Raw genomic sequence first — 19034 nt, 5'->3', positions numbered from 1 at the left:
CTGCTATTGGATAATGGTAAATAAAATGCAAAATGCTAAATGTACCTTCCTGTTCATTGCTGGGTTATGGTTTATTTATGTCTCTGTGCTACTAATTAAATGTTGAGCATCAAAAATTAAGCAATGAGCTTTAAAATGTCAACAATAGCTTAAAAACTATTTTCTTTATGCTTACATAATATCTTAGGGTAAGCTTTAATGGTTTGGAAAACAATAGGGAAAAATGCAGACATTGTTGTCAACATGTCATAGTTTTTAAAGCATAGTTACAAGTTGGAATTTTAAGGGATTAAAACACTAAAGAGAAGCTGCTAGCATCTAGTAGTGCAGCATCAGCAATATTTTTATGTATGCATTGAGTCTCAGTTCAACATTTAAACTGATTTTACAGTAAGTAAAATAAAATGTTTTCCGGTTTAATGAAATAGAGTTTTATGCTCCTATGTTAAACCTTTATGATTTGCTTCTGTACATCAGCTGTTATTTGCATTTCTCTTGCAATCACAGGATATATATATAGACCTGCTCAGAATGTGTGCTGTTAGTTACTTTGAAATCTCATTAAAATTATCCTGGAGGTGACTTTCAGTTCCTGAGGTTTGGAATATGTTATTAGAGTTTTTGAGGAAAGACAGTTTGAAAGAGCCAAGTACTGGGAAGCAGCAGGCTATGCAGAATAAAATAATACAGTTTGAGGCAAAGATTTGCATTTTATTAGCACTTCCTTTAAGTTTTGCCTTTTAATTTGAAGCTAAAATTTAGTGTTGAATGATGAATTACACTTGAAAGGGAAAGTTTCATGGAACCAGATGTTGCTTTTAGTTTTGTTTTTTAGGAAACCATTAAGAAATTTTATAAAAAATAATTAAAACATGTTTAGCAGCTGCCTCAACCATATTTTTCTGGATGTTGATGGGGTTGGTGTGCTTTGAAAATGGGTAGTGTCAAACCAGAGTCTCCAGGATCATTGGAAAATGTCACCTGCATGAACATGTGTGTGTATAATAAGTTTGTGGTAGGCTTCTGTTCCATACTTGTGACCTGAATAGCTGGATCAGTTTCTACACAGGGATTGAAGGAGAGGGAATAAAGTGAAAAAACAAGCTAGGAAATGTACCAAAAGTTCTGGAAAAACACTCAGAAATCTCCCAAGCCGAGATGTGCTGTACTTGTTTAAGAAGGATCAGAGGCAGAGCTTGGGCACATGACCCCAAGCGACTCAATGCAAATGAGGGAGCGTATCCTCAGGTTTTTGGCACAAAGGGTTCCTCGCTGTTCGAAGCATGCTATCAGCTAAACCAGTTCTGGATGCAGTGCAAGCTTTGGCAGCAGAAGAAATGCTTGGGTACTCTCTGAAGATTGAAGGCGATGAGGTAAGTTATGGCTTTAAAAGAGTTGAAAGTGAAGAATCCAAGCTGAGTCAGTCATGTCGATTGTGATAGTATTACATAATATAATATTTTTTTTCAAGGTTATGAAAAGGAAAATAAATGTGTGTACTTTATCGTGTTTCTCCTAGCTGATGCTGATAAAATGTACTATACCAGTGTGATGAAAGTATTAAATTATTGAAGATATAAGTTTTAACACTGTATAAAATCTATTTTGCTCTGTTTGCATGTTTTTCTCCTTTGTAGGCTAATCAGAAAGTCAAACTCAGTGTATAAGGTGCTGATTTTGTTCTGAAAGTAAAAGTGTAAATATTTTTCCTGCATGTAATGAATGTAACTTTATGAATAATGGAAAATGTTTCTTTGTGTTTCAATTTTGTATATGCAAGATGTTGCTAATTACGAAGGGCTTGACAGTCTGCTCACTGGATTTGTTCTGGAGAGAAAACTTTGAAGAAGTATTTAATGCAAAACAAAGCCATTTATTTAACAAAAGCCTTGCCTACATGAAACTGCATGTTCTGAACAGACTATTGATTAAATTTGTATCATTTTATGTTATGACTGTGGCTGCTTTGAAATCTCCAAGCCTCACATTACTTTCCTAGGTTTTACTGATGCAGAAATACATCCTTTATATGCACATAGAAATTGGGGTTGATGATTCTTTTCCTACTGTAATGCTTGTGGGAAAACTTGAAAAAAGCTTTGTCTCCTTATGTGGAGTATCAGCCATGTACATGCTTAGAATAATTTTTTGTGGTCTGATTTCTTAAGTGGGAAAAGAGTTAAACTGAATCACAGATGAACATCAGATGTGATCCCCAAGAGCCGTGGTTTAAAGCAATGAGAATATTTCTCTTTGAGGCAAAAACCAGTTTTCAATCTGTGTTTTAAATCTAAAATTACATTTCTCTACATCCCTCCAGGCAGATGTCTTTATCCTGATACGTGCTTTTCATGGTTTAATTTTTCTGTCTTCTGAGAGAAAGTTTAAGTTTGACCAAGAAAGTTCTTCTTCTACACGGTGTTAGAATAACTAACCTTCCTAAAGACTGTACTGGCAAAAGAACCTTTTTTCAAATCTCTTTCCTTTTTATCTTCTGGAGAGACTTGCTTTTTTAAGAACTGGTCACTTTTCCTTTTGGAAGTTGTTCATAACTTGAAATGCAAAGAATTCCAAGATGATAAAATATAGGAATAACAGATAAAAAATAGGGTTCAAACCTCCCATTTTTACTCTCTTTCTTTTTTTAAAATGCATACATACACTTTTAAAAGCTAAAAAGCTTTTTAGCTGTCCTTTTTGATAGATTTTTGTAGTAATCTTGTTATAAATCTTACCGACTAGAAACAACTAGATTTTTTTTTCCTTATAGTGAGTTATTTTCTTAAAATGACATGGATTTTTGCTGAAGATCTAAGACAAGTGTTAAGATGTCAGTTTTTAATTTGAAATGGTATTAAGTAATCTGGAGTCCAGCAATTTAGTGAATTAACAAATAGAGATATAGCTCTGAGTTTATTTCTCTTGCTAAGTAAATAAATTCATAAATATCTGTTTATACACTAGGATGTTATCCTGATGTTTAAATTCCAATTTGTTGAACAGAATTATTTCTGTGTTTATCTGAGGTCTTCCTCTTCCTACATAAATATCACAGAATTGACCATCAAAATGTTTCTCATGGTCCAGAACTTGCCAAAATGTTGAATTTATGATGCAGACTGTGTCAAGCTCTTAGCTGTAGTATTCTGAGTTTACATGTATAACTGTTTATGATTTTGTTGCATTTACTAGGTTTGCTGGGATGGGTAATCTTCTTAAGGTCCTTACCAGGGAAATTGAAAACTATCCACATTTTTTCCTGGATTTTGAAAGTAAGTTCAAACAATTACAAGACAATGAGAAAATTTTTTCCTTGACTTAGCAGCAAACTGAGGAAAAACTTAAAATCTGATTGCTTACAGTGTGTATTTTCCAGCACAACCAATCTGTCCAAGTCCTTGTCTCTAAAATAATTTGTTCACTCAGGACTCCTTTTCTCTTCCTTTTCTATTTTTCAGGAACCAAATGGGAAATCTTTTAAAAGTTCTCACTTGCACAGAGCTTGATCAGGGGCCAAATTTTTTCCTTGACTTTGAAAGTGAGCAAAGCTTCTTGCCTGGCTTGCCTTCTTTGCTTATTATTTCCTAATAAACTGCATGTGCTTATGCATCATAAAGCAATTCAAAAGGGATTTGCAAACAAATCAAATTACACTTCAGTAGAATATTACTTTCTGATATTTATAAAACCATACAAAATTACTTCATTCTGAGCAGAGAAAAGGGCAGAGAGGCAGATATGAGAGTAAAACCCTATCTTGAATTAAATTCAAAACATTTATGAGCCGTTGTTAAACTTGCATATGAATGAACTCAACCTCAGCTTTCTTTAACAAATCAGGGTTAAAAAATTATGATTATTTCTTGAATGGAAATACATGTGGAAATAAAAAGCTGGAAAAAAAAGCAGTGGAGGTGGAACTATTTTTGCTTGGTTCGGTGATGATTTAGCTGGGTTTATAGTTTCTAAAAAGTAGTGAAATGGTCAAAGTGTGTGTGCTTGATTGCATCTCTCTAAATGATTATCAGTTATCAGGCATGGTTATCAGTTGCAGAACAGTGTTTCCCATTCCAGTTCTCTTGTCACATCTATATTTGATCCAAAGCTGTTTTCACTTTTGCTGACTACAGTTTCCCTGCATCTACTTCTAGACACTGTCACCAAATCCTTTAATATGGGTTAAATCTGTCTTCACCACATACATGAAATGTATTTTATTTGAAACAGAAACAGTGTGTGACGTTTTCTCTCTTAATACCTCTGTTCTAAAAAGAAAAAAAAATAAGCCAACCAAAAGGTTTTGAGAAAATCTAGTGGTTTTAAAATATTTTCCTTTTGTAGCATGGTTTAAAAGAGCATTTCAGGTGATTAGACACATATTTTGTCATCTTGAAATAGTTTTGTTCTTTAATAATTTATTCCTGAATTATTTTCTGAAAGAAGTAACTGGCATGTTATAAGCATGTATGTCTGTGTGCATTCAGAAGCACTACTTCAAAAAGTCATTTAAATACATATTTAAATCTGATGAAATTGTTCAAACATGCATTATTAGAAGAGAGCTAGAATGTATGACTAGAACTGTGCACAAACCTTAATCTTCGCATCTAGAGCTTAATTACCTCATTATGAAAAATTAGTTTTAAAATATGAAAAAAGGGTTAATTGGTTAGTTTGGGTTTAGGAGGAGCCCTATCCCTTCTTCTCTGTGTATATAATTTGAAAACTTTGCTGTCACCCCAGGATGTCAAACCTCTATCCAAACCACCACTTAATGTTTTTCTACCAAACTTTTGAGGGCCTTGGCAGTGCTCTGTGGCTTTGCCAAGCTATTGTGAAAGCTTTCAGCTGCTCTAAGCTTACAGGTTTAATCAGCCCTATTGTGTCCTTGTTGGCAAGAAAGTGTTCCTGACCCAGGCTGCAGGCTTGGCAGGAAACAGCTGCTCTGGCAGTGGGGAGCCTTGGTAGAGGTGGTGGTGAGAGGGGAAATACCAAATTTGTTGCCTTGGCAGTGAAGGTTGTTTTTCTTTCCAAAAGCACGTGGCCAAGAACTGAATGAAGTACCCTCTCCCACAGGAGGTGCCAGTGGTTAGGGCACACTAGTCAGGCACACCTACCTGGAGGAACAAAACTGTCATCTCCAAATTTCAGAGAATTTCATGCTTGTAAGTCCCAGGGGTTTTTAGTGGCACAAAATCTGTATTGGCTCAAAGGGATGTGACTAAAAAAAGGGCTGTGGTTTTGTGCTTTGGTCTCCTGTAACTGGCTATTGTACAGTAGAAAAGGACACTGAGTGGACATGGGTCAGAGTCTGGTGTGGCCTTGCTGGACACGTGGCTTTGTGTGGCCTGAGCTGTCAGTTTGAGTTCATGGGTGAACATGGTCACTACACTTGGCCATTCAGAGGATGACAGGTGTGCTGAGCTGATGTGTTTACTGTATTCATTATTTGCATCAGCATCTTGCTTTTTAGTTTCTGTGGGCTTTTTCATTAGCTGGCTACTAAAAAAAAACAGAAAAAAAGAAAAAAAAGTTTTTCATCATCTCTTTTCCCCTACTTTCAGGGAGGTGTCCACATTGTCCACTTGCAATTCTTTTTGACACCTAACATTATTCTTCAATCCAAACTGGGAATCAAGTTTTGCAACTCCATGGCCATACTTGAAAAAACTTGAATCCAGCATTAATTTCACTTAATGTTGTATAGCAAAAGCAGTTCTGTTTGCTCCCCAGTACTCATTTTAAAGTTGGGCAGTTATGCTGGGTCTGTGTGGAGAATAACATTCTCCATGAAGGTGGAAAGGCCTTTTCTTTAATGGGGTATTGCAGACTTAATGCATTCAGCCAAATTACTCTTTTTTAAGGTCTACTGAAAGGTTTAAATAGAGAAAAATAACTTCATCCTTATTAGAAAGTGCACCATTTTGCTTTTTACACTTGGATCTTGATGGGAGTATTTTTAATCAAGCTACTACCTCTTGGTTTGGTTATATATCATTTACTTTAATTCCTTCTTGGTGCTCATCTTGAAAATAGTGTTAGGAAAAGTGATAGTGCCTGGCAAGTGTTAAGAGTGGCAAGTCTTGAGAGTCTGTGGCTTTCAGGATTTCACATCAAATTCTCTTGAAATGGATTTGTCAGTTTTGTCAGTTCAAGAACTGTTTTGTACTTTAAATGTTGACCTTATTTAAATTAGTTGCAGATAAATTAATTCTGGGTATTTGAGCTCTTCCTATACCATCTTAAAATTGCTCTTTTTCACAGAAAATCTACTGACAAATCACAGCTGCCTTTTTCAGGCAAAGTAAACAAATAATTCCACATGAATTCTTGGAAATTATTTGAAAGTTGAAGCAACAATTTACCTTGAATCTAAAAGACTAAAGTTTATAGATTATTTGAAGATGTCCTTAAGTGACACCTACAGTCCCATCCTTTCCTCAAATACTTTTTATAAGATGTTTTTAAATGTGAGCAGGTTCTTTTGTTCTTTTTTTTTTTTCTTTTACTGTTAGCTAGGTGGATTTCACTTGAGCCTAGTTAAATCTCTCTCATCCCCTCCAAGAATCTTATTTTCTAGGATTCCCCACATCCCCAGCAAGATTAATGAAATTTTCAGTTATTATTCATGTACCATTAAAAGGGTGTATTATTAGAATGTGTCTGGCAGCAGAGCAACTGCCCACTTTTCACATAATAGGCTATTAATTAATACTCTTGTTGCACAGGCAGCAAGGCTGAGGATATAATCTGGGTCCAGCCTGTGGGAGGTTGCACTCAATTCCCGAGCTGTGGAATGCCTGGAGGCAGAAACTGCAGCTCAGTCAGAGAGGTGCTGTGTGTCCATCCCCCATCCACCACAGAGCTGAAGCTGGGCACTGATCTCCCTGGCACAGCACCCTGCCTGGAGCCAGTGTTAACAATTTTGGGAGCTTCACTTCATTCTAGCTAGTTCAGATGGAATGAAATTTAAAAATCCCATGTAGCCTGGATAGGGTACTGTTTCTGTCCAGCACTTTTGAGGGTACCAGAACCTGCTCCACTCCATACATGAACAAATACTGGGGATTTGTTAATGTATGGAGTGGAGCAGGTTCTGGTACCCTCAAAAGTGCATTACTCGCTGTAATTTTAATGCCTTTGCTCATTTCTGAGCTTTTCTTTTAATTTTGTCCCAGATTGGCATGGAAAAAAATCATTGTCATGGTGACAAATCTGAAATAGGACTTTAGCATTATGCAGTCAAATATGTATACTCCTCTCTAACTTGCTGACTGAGGAATTATTTGCCATGTTCAGCAGTGGGCAGGACAAGAAAAGCTGAAAGCAGAACCCATGAAAGCTCTTGTTTTACTCACTTTCTTTTGCTATGCTGTGGAAGTCAGAAGGGCATGGTATTTTTACAACAAATATGATTCTACATTCACTGAAATGGAAGAACTAACCAGCCTCAGTAGGAATCTTCTTAACCACCAAAGGGTGGAATAAAGTTCACAGCTTTTGTTCTGCATTTCAGATTCAGAAAGGGTGTGTGAGTTGGAAGTGCTTCTTGTAGTCCTGTTGTTAGTACTCTTCATAGTACTGTTCTTTCTTCATTAAAATTGATTACTGAAGTATTTTTGTACTTCATTTGGTATTGGTAATGGCATCACATCCTTTCTATATTTAGTCTTATCCTATGAATACTAATGTTTTACCTATCTAGAAGTTTCTCTGTTTGTTTCTAATGCACATTTGGTGAAGGATGAGGTAGATAACTAACCCTAACTAACTCTGTTAGGAGGGTTTTCTGAAACAAATGACAGGTATTTTGCTAAGAAAATAATCATGACCCCACTTTCAAGCCCCAGCATTCACTTGAAATTCTTAATCCATCCACAAATGAACAGTATTGAGTCCAGGTTTCCTCTTGTTCTTTGTGAAATCTGAAGTTCCATCCAAAACATGGCATAGGCCATGTGTAAATGTGAAAAAGAGCATGTGTTCATTGGAATGGATGAATTATCATGTCCTGGTTATTTCTGATGGAGCCAGTGGAAATATATTTCTTTCCAGATCTAAAATTTTCAAATTTTGCTAGTAGAATCTGTATATGTGAGATTCAGGCCTCGTCTGACTCTTGCATTAATTTGATACAGGATTCATGTAGTTGTTTGGTTTAGAGTTCACATCAGAAACATTTGTCCAAAGGGAGGTAAAAGGGTTTTCTGTTTTGTCTAAAGACTGCTCTGGTTGCTAATCCTGAGCATTCTAAAAACTCAGCCTTGAAATGCAGTGAGTCTGGCCATTATGGTAACTTGCTACTGAGGGGGTTTGCATTCACATGGGTTGGCCAGTGGAGGTGGTTTCATTTATAAATGAGCTCAGGTTTCTGAAGCTTGTGCTGGTTCTCTGGCAGTGTGGGGATAAGAGGTGAGTACGGCCAACCAGTGATTCCACACCATGGTTCAGGACTGGCATTGTTTAATTCAGAGCAGAGAAACAAGCTTTGGTTTCATTGAAATAGCAAGCCAGTTCTAAAAGTCAAAATATGTCATGAAGAAGTCTCAATTCCTTTTAGTTGTTGCTGCTGCTATTATTATTATTGTTGTTGACAGTAAGGTGAAATTGTTTTCAAAGTGATCCATTTCAGTTATTTTAGCTGACCATTTTTGGCAGGATCTTCTTGTAAAATCCCTTTTGAAAAATGGCCATGGTCTTATCAGAACATCTGTTTGCATAGCTTCTATTTCATAAATAAATGCATGTTTTTTTAAAAAAAAAAAAAAAAAAGAAGCCTGAATCATCCTCCCTACCTTTCTTTTTAAGCTAAACACTTCCAACATAAATATAAACTGCTTCTGCAAGTGCAAGCTAAGCCTGCTGCTCTGGAGCCTTTGCACCCCTCTTCCTCTCCCTTCCCTTTCTTTCCCTCTTCCACACACCTACCTGGCTCTTGCTCCTACTCTTTCTCCAGGTGCTGGGATACTACAGAAAGCTCAATGAGTTTCAAATATTCCTCTTTCCACCAACTTCCAAAAGATAGATTTGGAACTTTTGAAAAAGACTTACAATAAAGGATGTTACTAAAGGCCTTTTTGAAGTCCCAAAGTGCTGGGCAGTCTATAGCATTTGCATCCCCCTTAAGCACTAGTCCTTTTAAAGCAAATAAATTGTAAAAATTAACATAGAAGTACCTTGTTAACCAACAAGGTTAAACAAGATGCTTCGGGTTACCTGCACATGCAAATTTGACATTCATGAACTGCACTAACAAGTTATTTATTCTCTTTTGTGTTAGTATTCACTGAAATATTATTTTCATTATCTTAACTAATAAAATATAGATACTGATTTTTATGTGACTCCCACCTTCCCCTGCTCTGTTGTTGTATGGTGTGTAACTGTTTCTCAGGATCACTGCTTTCCTTGTTAAAGTCAGAGGAGTTTTCTGTTTTGCTTCTTTATCACAAGATGGCAAACCCCTTACAGTGTGTACCTGAGATTTCTTGCAGCTTGAGGAAAGAACCAGTCTGGAACACTGTAAATTTAAAGTCACTGATGGGTCAGTTCAACAACCACATCCCAGATGGGATTTTCCTGTGGGGAATTTTTCCCTTCGGTGCTCCTTTCCCTCACTTTTTGAAGAATAGTGGAATTTTTTAGTTAGATTAAATATTTTGATTATAAAACCCAGCTAAGTAAGCCCAGTTTATATTTATTTTAACTTTTTATATAAGAGAAAGGAAAACTTCCAGAACAAAAGGAAAGTCCAATCAGTATTATGTGCCCAGTCTCATGGAACTCATGGTACCATAGGAATATGGGAAGGCTTTTAAGTAGGAGTTGCTTTGAAGCTACAGACATTTAAATCTAATTTACATTTGTATCCTGTTTGTGCAAGGTCCATAGGTAACTTCATACATTTAAACAAATTATCCTAACCTGAAACATCATGGAGAGAATGCCTATTTCCCATATACTCCAGTGTGAACCAGTTCATTTGTTTCTAATGGGGACTGGATAAATTAATCCCATACTGATACATGGGTAGAAAATTCTGTCAGTTTTCTTAAGGAGAGTGAGGCAACCTGAATAGAATAGGTGTTTTTACTATTTCTTGTCTATTAATGTAGACATTAATACAGTAGCTCATCCTAATTGGTGAGTTTTGAACTGAATTTACCTCACTGCTTTTAATTCAAACAAATAGTCTTTAAGTTCTAAGATTCAACTTCAAGGTGATTTTTTTTCATTCATAAAAATTAACATTCTACCTTTAGAAGCTAAAAAGAATCTAAGGGAAGAAATAGTTGTGTCTCTGTAGAGATCTCATTGTTCCCTCACATATAGACTGCAATCCCATATGTAGGTCATCCAGTCTTTGGTCAGTGCCTGTCACCTTTATGTTTTAAAGCAAAAGAAGACAGAAGATCTCTACCTTGTCTAATGTGTCAGTGTTCTGGGGATAACATCACTCCCTGGTGTCACATTGCTGTGTAAATCCCATAGGAAGAGATTTGAATAGGAAAATTGATCTAATTTCAAATGTCATTTCTCTCAACAGTAAAGGTCTACAGGTCACTCACACCCTGAAAACTGGCAGAGCTGGATTTATTTTAGTGACAGGAATGATCCCTGACATACATAAGAAAAAAATATTTTTAATAGTACTGTATCTGTTTTACAAAAGGAGAAATAAATTAGCCTGGTTGAGGAAGCCTGGAGGGAAGTCAAAGTGGAGCAATATCCTACTGCTCTATCCATTGAAAGGCCTGATTTTATCCCCAAGCTGCAAGAAAAGTGAGCAATTCTTTGTAATTGAGCCATGGAGCTCATGAAAGAGAGGGACTGATGCATTATCCTATTTTCTAATAACATTGCTTTATGATACTGCTGCTCTTTAAAATGCTGCATTATGAGAAGAGGCATTATGAGCCAGAGCATACAAAAACTGTACTGTTCTTCCTTCCTTGCTATAAAAAGCAGAAGCTTGGATGTTAGCAGAATGGCTGTATAATTGTATATTTGGAAAAAAGCTACATCAGAATGGAGTTACACATACTCAAGCTGCATATGGTATTGTTAAGTAGAACTGTGTAATCTTGCCATTTGTACTGCAGCTTCCTTTTGACTTTGTGCATTTTGCTTTTCTCTTTTTTAGATGCACAGCCCACGGATGGAGAAAGGGAGGTCTGGAACCAGATCAGTGCAGTTTTACAGGACTCAGAAAGCATGCTTGCAGACCTTCAGGCTTACAAAGGAGCTGGACAAGAAATTAGAGATGTATGTTTGTTAATGACAGTTCTTTAGAAGCAAAATCAGGCAAAACTCGATGTGTTCCTTGCTTCTGTTCTCTGTCCAAGCACATTCTATGAGCTGAAGTGAAAAACTCCTTAAATGATAGCTGTTGGAACTTCTTTCAGGTTTTCTGTTAGTAATTAGTTACTATTTTTCACTTCGAGAAACACCATTTCATATACCTTGTTTCACGTATCTCATGGCAGAAGTCAAATTTGAGGACATAGAAAAAGTAATATTCAGGTGTCAGAAATACATGATACACATAGTTCTATTCTGTAAGTGGAATAATGAACCTCAGTAAATTATAACTTCACATCCACTTTAGAGGCATCTTATTCTCTGAAACTGGTCCTGAAGTACACTTCTGAACTGTAACTTAGAATTTTTCTCAGGTGACCAAAACTTTTCCTGCATCAGATTTGTAGATACACTTAGTGAGAGGTGCTGGTTACTTAAAAACCTCAACATGTTGAAGTTTTCAAAAGCATTAAAACCTGAAAAAAAAGGCTACTTTTGCAACCACTAGTTACACAAAAGGTTTTACCTGATGGTTTTACAGTAGTTTTGCTCCCAAAAGAATATGCTAGAACATAATTCTATGTGTCAGTGGTTCACTGTAATGAATTATTTTGAAATAGTATGTTACAGGCGGAAAGGGAAGGTGAAAACATGGTATTTTTTTGAATCCTATGCAATGTAATTTCTCAGAATTCTTCTGTGTTTTACAATACTTTTTAAAATAATATAGGAAAATTCCAAACCATCCCCTGCTTGTTATTTATTTATCACAGATCTTTACAGTAATATTTTCATTTCAGGCAATACAAAATCCCAATGATATCCAGCTGCAAGAAAAAGCATGGAATTCAGTCTGCCCCCTGGTTGTAAGGCTAAAGCGCTTTTATGAGTTTTCACTCAGATTAGGTGAGCCCTGTTTTAGTATCTCCATTTTATATGTTTTTTATATATAATGAAAGAGGAAATTTTGTCTTTCCACAAACTTTTTAAAAGACTTTTAGAGTTAATATTATTTCTGTTTGATACCAATGGACATTTAACAGTAATTGCATTTATCAAGGCATCTCTTCAATCTTAATTTCATACTTTGTTAGTTTGTCTATATTACTTAAATAGCATACAGGCAAAAAACATTATAAAACTACACTGTTTTACTCTATTTCCTGTCACATTTCTGCACTTCTCTGGTCCATGTTGGATTAATGCAATTTATTTTTTGTAATTTGGATCCCCTGGAGCTTTAAAGGAATGTAAGCCAGTCATATTTTGAGCTTTTTAAAAGCAGGGATAATGGGGAAAGTGTATCAATAAACTCTCTCACAGGGTGAAAATCCAAAGTTGGATATGTTGTACACTCACTTTGTCATCCCAACAAACACAGGTGATGTAATTACTCTTTGAATTAGGACACTGGAATGAAAATACATGTATGAAGTGAGAGGGCTCCTAGTGCAAGGGGTTTCTTCTACAACATCCTCTAACTATGTCTTTCACTTTTTGAGTTATGCTAGTAATTACAGGCACAGAAGCTGATTTATATTGCTATCAGTGCCTAAGAGTACACTTTTAGTAACAGAGATGCCAGAATAATCTTTATACTGAGCTAATGGCTAATTGAGGAGGATGAAATTGTTGAATATCTGAATGCAAGAAAAATGCCTCCTCTAGAATTTTTGATAAGGATCCCAGATAAAGGCTGACAAAAATGGAAAATAATTCAATGATACAAAATGGAGAGAAAATGGCAGTGCCTGAAGAGGCAGGTGTCTTTAATTAATGCTTCTCACTTCAGAATAGTAAGAAAAAACATCTTTAGGGCTTGGCATGTTTGGAGAGTTTCTTTCCTTCAAATGCAGTATTTTTAGATATGTAGCTAAAACTTGGTGTGGACTGACTACAATTAATGCTTCTGATTTTTATTCAGAGAAAGCCCTGCAGAGTTTACTGGAATCCTTGACATGCCCTCCCTACACTCCAACTCAGCACCTGGAACGGGAACAGGCTCTAGCAAAAGAGTTTGCAGAAATCTTACATTTTACTCTTCGTTTTGATGAACTTAAGGTTAATAAAGTCTTTCAGTATATGTTGATTGTTGCTGTGTGTTTTGAACCAAAACTGATTATTTCCTGTTTCTCTTCCTGGAAGATGAGAAACCCAGCAATTCAGAATGACTTCAGTTATTACAGGCGGACAATAAGTCGCAACAGAATAAACAACATGCATGTAAGTAAATAAACTCTGATGTGCTGCATGCAGTGAGGTATTTATTTGTCAGGATGCATTTATGCCATTTTTGGTAAAGTTTTTGCTTTTGATTCAGTAGCTGTCATGTTCTTTCCTTCCCACTGAGTGTTAATCAGCAGTCCGGATGAAGTGATTAGAGAGGACTATTCAAGTAACAATCTGCTTTCTGACATGAGCATGTACTGCATCTTTTTCTTGCTGCTGGCAAGATTTTAAAGAGCTTTACTGACTATTTTTTCTCCTGTTTTTATCAGCTAGACATTGAGAATGAAGTGAACAATGAAATGGCCAATAGGATGTCCCTGTTCTATGCAGAGGCCACACCAATGCTGAAAACCCTCAGTAATGCAACAACACATTTTGTATCAGAAGTATGTAAAGGGGGAGAAAGGTCTAACACAGACATTCTTGATTTTAATTTTACAAGATAGTTTACTGAACACTGCCTTTTTCTTACCCTTCCAGAACAAAACATTACCAATTGAAAATACAACGGACTGTCTTAGTACTATGGCCAGTGTATGTAAAGTCATGTTGGAAACGCCGTAAGTTTTATCTTAAATCTTGGGGGGTTTGTATGACAGAACTTATATTTTAATTAGCCCCTGGGATAATACATTCTTTTCCAGGTGAATTCCTGTATCTTTGCCTTAAGTTGTTACTTCTTTTGTATAAAAAGCATGGCCTGGTGTTAGAAAGCCATGCCTCCTGTTCTTATCACCTTATGACATATTTCATTAGTCAGTGTTGAGTTCTGTTGGGGAGAGCTTACATGGTCAGCCTGCATTTCACAAAAGGTTAAAATACAGTGGAATAATCTTATGCACTCGGAGGCTTCAGTGTCTGTGTCTTGTCTAACCAGGGCAAAAGGCCTCCTGCTTGCCCATGCTGCTCAATTATTAACACACAGAGGGCAAGATTTTGGCTCTTCCAGGCAGTACTTTAGCAAATACACAGGGGCTATTTCAAGGATCATTTAAATAGACCTTTTTTTGGATGCAGCCATCTTATTCTAGATAGGAAAAAAGTCAGCTGTATGAATTTTCATTCATATAAATGTATTCAGCTGTACAATTGTGTTCATATCTGCTAGTGTAGGCAATAATAGCCAGTAGGTTTCTTTATTTTGCTATGCATTTAGTGGAGTATATTTTAGGTTAGATGTCTCTTCAACTGGAAAACACATAAAAGATAGAGTCAAGGTAGTCTTTCTGCCTATGAGTCATTTGTTCATGGAGCCATGTAAAGGGTAGAACTCCTGAGGTTTGTGCTTGTTCATGAAGATTCTGGAGGAGTGTCTGTAGGGGTAGGACTCATCTCACAATCCTGAGACATCATAGAAGTGGTAATTGAAAAGTAGCCTTACGAGTCAGCTCTTTTTTTGGCAAGAGGAGAGAAAAAAGTTGTGAGTCATCTAGAAGATTATCTGATATTTAATTCTAATTGTGGGTTAATCAGGCATTTTCACATCAAAACTTCTGTCACCTTTAAGTCTGTTCATGTTACAATGCTGTGGAAGAATAAAAGTTGAAGTTATTGTAGACTGAGAGGTACTCCAATACACAGAGAGAGAGAGAGCATGACTGTTACAATCAATCTTGGTGAAGCCCTGAACTTCCCAGCTGCTGAACTTGAGTCCCACTGGACTATTCCAAAGTAGGAATTCAAGCAAAAGCAGTGGCTTTCCTTTGAGGTCCTGGCATGTGGTGTTTCTGAGATTAAACTGAAGTGTTTCAGATCAGTCTCCATTATATTTCATTAAGTTTTCTATGTAGCCATCATCACATATATTTTGAGGATCTCAGCTGTGCATGGGTATGACGAGAGGTTTACATCTATCTGCTCTCTAACCATTCTTGTAAATTGGTACAGGCTTACAGAATTCACTGATGTTCAGAGTCTTACTAATGTGCATCTGCAACCCTAAAATATACTCTACTTCTGGTTCAGATTTCACGCACTCCCAGTATAGTTTTTAAAATTGTCTAGTAAAAGGTCTGGAATGTCTATTTCTTTTGTTCTGTCTTCCAGAGAGTACAGGAGTAGATTCACCAGTGAAGAGACCCTTATGTTCTGCATGCGAGTGATGGTGGGAGTTATTATCCTGTACGACCACGTTCATCCTGTGGGAGCTTTCTCAAAGACATCAAAGATTGATGTAAGAGAAGCCTTTCTTTAATACTCTGTAGGTTTGAGTACTAGTCTGCAGCTCTTTTTCAGCACAAGCTTATGCTTGGTAGAAATAATTTTAATTACTTTTGAATGGCAATTTAGAATTTGTCTTCACCTGTGCTCTTGAATACATCAGTTTGTTTGAAAATAAAATAAGGACCAGCTTTACTCCTTTTTATTTTTTTACAGACACAGATAATAATTTTTCTTAGTTACCTCTGCTTTTTTGCCAACTGTATAATTACACTTAGCCTGGAATATGTTCTGTGGAAATGCTCATCTTTGGCAGTAGTTCTCTTGTAAATAAGTAGATATTCAATGTTGTCTCTGCTTTGTCTGAGATTTGAAGTAACAGAACTGAAATGTTACTGTTGTAATGTTGATAATGACCCTTCAGTTTTATCTTTGGCGTGGCCAGTCACAGAGAAATCAGTCTTATTTTTCCATTTGAGAAATTGCAGGCACACATGAAAAGAGTACTCTTGTCTTTTCTACATGTTTTTACAAACCTAAATCTCACACACCACTTCTTTCAGCAGAAATAAGCTTTTAATAATGAAAAAGATGCCAAGTCTTTCGATTTACATGAGAGACTTCTTCAAAAGAGAAGAAAAAAACCATATATTATTGCTCTCCATGACACTGGGTCTTCCTTAGCATTTTGCATCTGTGGATACCAGAATTTTGCCACGTCTCCTCTTTGACTCTACAGAGGGAAAGATTTTTCACAGAGGTGAATAGATTTGCTCAAGGTCATGAAACAGATAGAGCCTGGGACTTGAATGCAGATTTCTTGAATGGTGGTTCAGTCTCTTGCCTACAGAGGCAACACAAATGAAATTCTGATAGGATCAAATGTACATTGTGTGTACTTTGTTTCTCACGTTTATCCTAAAGCCCTGTCATCATGCAGGAAGGTTACGTAGGTGTAAATGGGAGGCAGGGGATGTACGACTCAGTTTTAAAAAATGAGTACATGGTCCCAAATCTTGATTTGTGTAATTAGCTCCATGATTTTTTTTTTAATTCAAAAAATCTCCTAACATTTCAGATTATGAGTTTGTTTTACTGTGGTAAACAATTCTTTTCTACAAACTATTCACTTCAGCCATTCAAGCCATTTCAAGATAATTTCAGGGACAGTGGAGTATATTAGCCTTTCCTTACTCTTTCAAGACTGGAGGCTGTATTTTAAGCTCTTAATGGCAGTCTCCTAGCTTAGACATCTGTCTTGGTTTGAAAGACAGGTGTCTGCCAAGGAAGGCAGGAACCTCCCTTGGAATGGAAAGTATGACCCCTTCGCTCTGAATTATTATAACTTTGAAACTAAGTGCAGGGCAAAGATACAGGGAAAGCAATAACAGTTCTTTACTAGTGTGTATGTGTATAACAAGGCAAGCAAACAACAACAATGGCAGCAAAAACAAACAAAAGAAAAATCCCAGAAAACCCAACAAACAGTTCCTGCTTTCCAAGTGCTGTTCCCTTGGGTGCAGTTCCGGGTACGGCCAGCAGGGGCGCTGCTGGCTCCCGGCGGGCAGGGCGGGTGCAGTGATTCCCCCGCGGCTGCAGGGGGCGCTGTGGTGTGGGCTCGGGAGCGCACGGCAATGGCGGGAGGGTAAAAAGCGATCTGTACAAAGCCCCAGGGACAGCGATCCCACTGCCCCAGTGGCTCCTCGGGAGCGGCAGGCTGGAACGGCAGGAAGGAGCACAAGTCCTGGGGTGGTGGAGGGAGGAGTTGTATCAGAAACTCTGCAGCTGTAGCTGGAACCGCCCTGCACCCCGATAGGCAGGGCGTGCAGGGCTACAGTGCAGCCAAAAGAACAGAGGGGCCGGGCAGCCACAGCCTGGCTCCGGGCAGGGCAGGGGAAAGGCAGGCTTGGCATGCTGGGGTTTGCCCTGAGGCACCCCAGCAGATGGGAAGAGTACTTTTTTTGTTTAGATGGGGTGTTAATAAGGTGTGGTGTTGATAAGGTCCCAGTGCAACAGCCGCTCCTGGTAGAAGAAAGGCAGCATGAGATGGAGCCTTGCAATGGTGATGAATTCTCACAGCGACTGCAGCCTCTGTCCCCTCTGAATGCCCAGAGTACAAGAGAGCTGGGGGCTGCACCCAACCCCTTTTTCCCAATCCAATTTTCGTTGTGTCTCTGCTCTTCCCAGAGAAACACCCAGGTAAAAAGAGAGGGTAGCCAGCTGCTCTCCTCCCCTGAGCTGCGTCAACTTTTGTTTCTCTTGAGTATGCAGTCGTTATTGTCTCCTAGCAACACATATGGGAGAAAAATTCCTTGAGAAAAAGAAACAAAAGGAAGAATCCTAAACCCCAACATTTTCCTACTTGGTTTAGGTATTCTGATTCTAACAGAAATGAAAAATAGTTGTTTGAATTTTTATGCCCTTTGGCTTGGTCTGGTCTGATCAGACCTGCTGAGGCATGTAAACCGGTACTGAGTGATGTGCACATAGACTTGAGCTTCTCAAATTTAGGAAAAATAACTGTGCTAGCCTGACAATCTCATCTGATCTGGTATTTGCAAAGCTAGTTACACTTTCCAGGTAGAAATGAACCAGTTGAGCAGTGAGCAGTGTTTGTTGGGCTGCTCCCTGTCAAGGATGCTGAGCTACATTTTCTGACTAATTTTTGCTGGGACCCTGACTTAAATTAAGTGTTTCATCATCTGCTTCCTTAATAAGGCAGAGGTGCTCTTCAGCTGCAAAGCAATTTCTACATGTAGATTTAGCACTCCAATGTGACTTGGAAAATTAAAGGATTCAAATCTTGACTCAGCTGTGTCTTTGTCATTTTGAATAAGATGGAATTAATCTAGGTTAATTTCTGAATAGCTAGATTCGATGTCTTCATAGCAGTGGGAAGAAAAAAGTACTACTGGGGAAGATATATTCTGAAAAGGTTAGAAGAATTCCTTATTTTTCTATTGACTAGCCAGGGAGTCTGTACAATGGGTCAAATGAGTTCTACTCCTGCTTTCTCTGCTTCATTTCCCCTTTTGTAAATTTGGACAGAGTTTCAGCCTATTTTTTACACTCTCCACAAAGATGTTCATTCAGTGTGGTGTTAAAATCAACACCATGGAACCATGGACTTCTTAGATTAAATTTTTAACCACTAGTTATGAAACAAATAATAAGTTGTCACTGGTTAGGTTTACAACTAAAAACTGAGTACTGAAAATTACTTCCTTGTATGCAAACATAAAAATAAGTCAGAGTTGAAACATCTCTTCTTAGAGTTAACAGCAATGACACAGAACTCACAAAATCTCTTTTTTTTCAGCTTGTATCAGATAGTTTTGATTTTT

The 19034-nt window shown here is 37.4% G+C and overlaps 1 protein-coding gene across 11 annotated transcripts in view; it reads left to right on the top strand.

The window, feature by feature from the left end:
• CYRIA (CYFIP related Rac1 interactor A) overlaps positions 1-19034 on the top strand; it is a 56541-nt gene that overhangs the window by 33837 nt on the left and 3670 nt on the right. For 3 of the 11 annotated variants that reach the window (XM_077175097.1, XM_054629990.2, XM_077175096.1), the window contains 8 exons: positions 3459-3538; positions 11144-11265; positions 12102-12207; positions 13226-13362; positions 13447-13524; positions 13800-13916; positions 14011-14090; positions 15577-15703. In XM_077175097.1, the coding sequence (XP_077031212.1) occupies positions 3466-3538; positions 11144-11265; positions 12102-12207; positions 13226-13362; positions 13447-13524; positions 13800-13916; positions 14011-14090; positions 15577-15703 (840 nt within the window). In that variant the 5' untranslated portion in view covers positions 3459-3465. Of the gene's footprint in view, positions 1-945; positions 1374-3192; positions 3273-3458; positions 3539-11143; positions 11266-12101; positions 12208-13225; positions 13363-13446; positions 13525-13799; positions 13917-14010; positions 14091-15576; positions 15704-19034 lie in introns of those variants that run through there. The other 8 variants (XM_077175095.1, XM_077175094.1, XM_077175093.1 and 5 more) reach the window with 8 other exon arrangements.

The sequence above is a fragment of the Agelaius phoeniceus genome, chromosome 3 (genome assembly GCF_051311805.1).
Source record: "Agelaius phoeniceus isolate bAgePho1 chromosome 3, bAgePho1.hap1, whole genome shotgun sequence".
NCBI lineage: Eukaryota > Metazoa > Chordata > Aves > Passeriformes > Icteridae > Agelaius > Agelaius phoeniceus.
The sequence above is the reverse complement of the archived record's forward strand: the minus strand, read 5'-3'. Positions and strand labels throughout refer to the sequence as shown.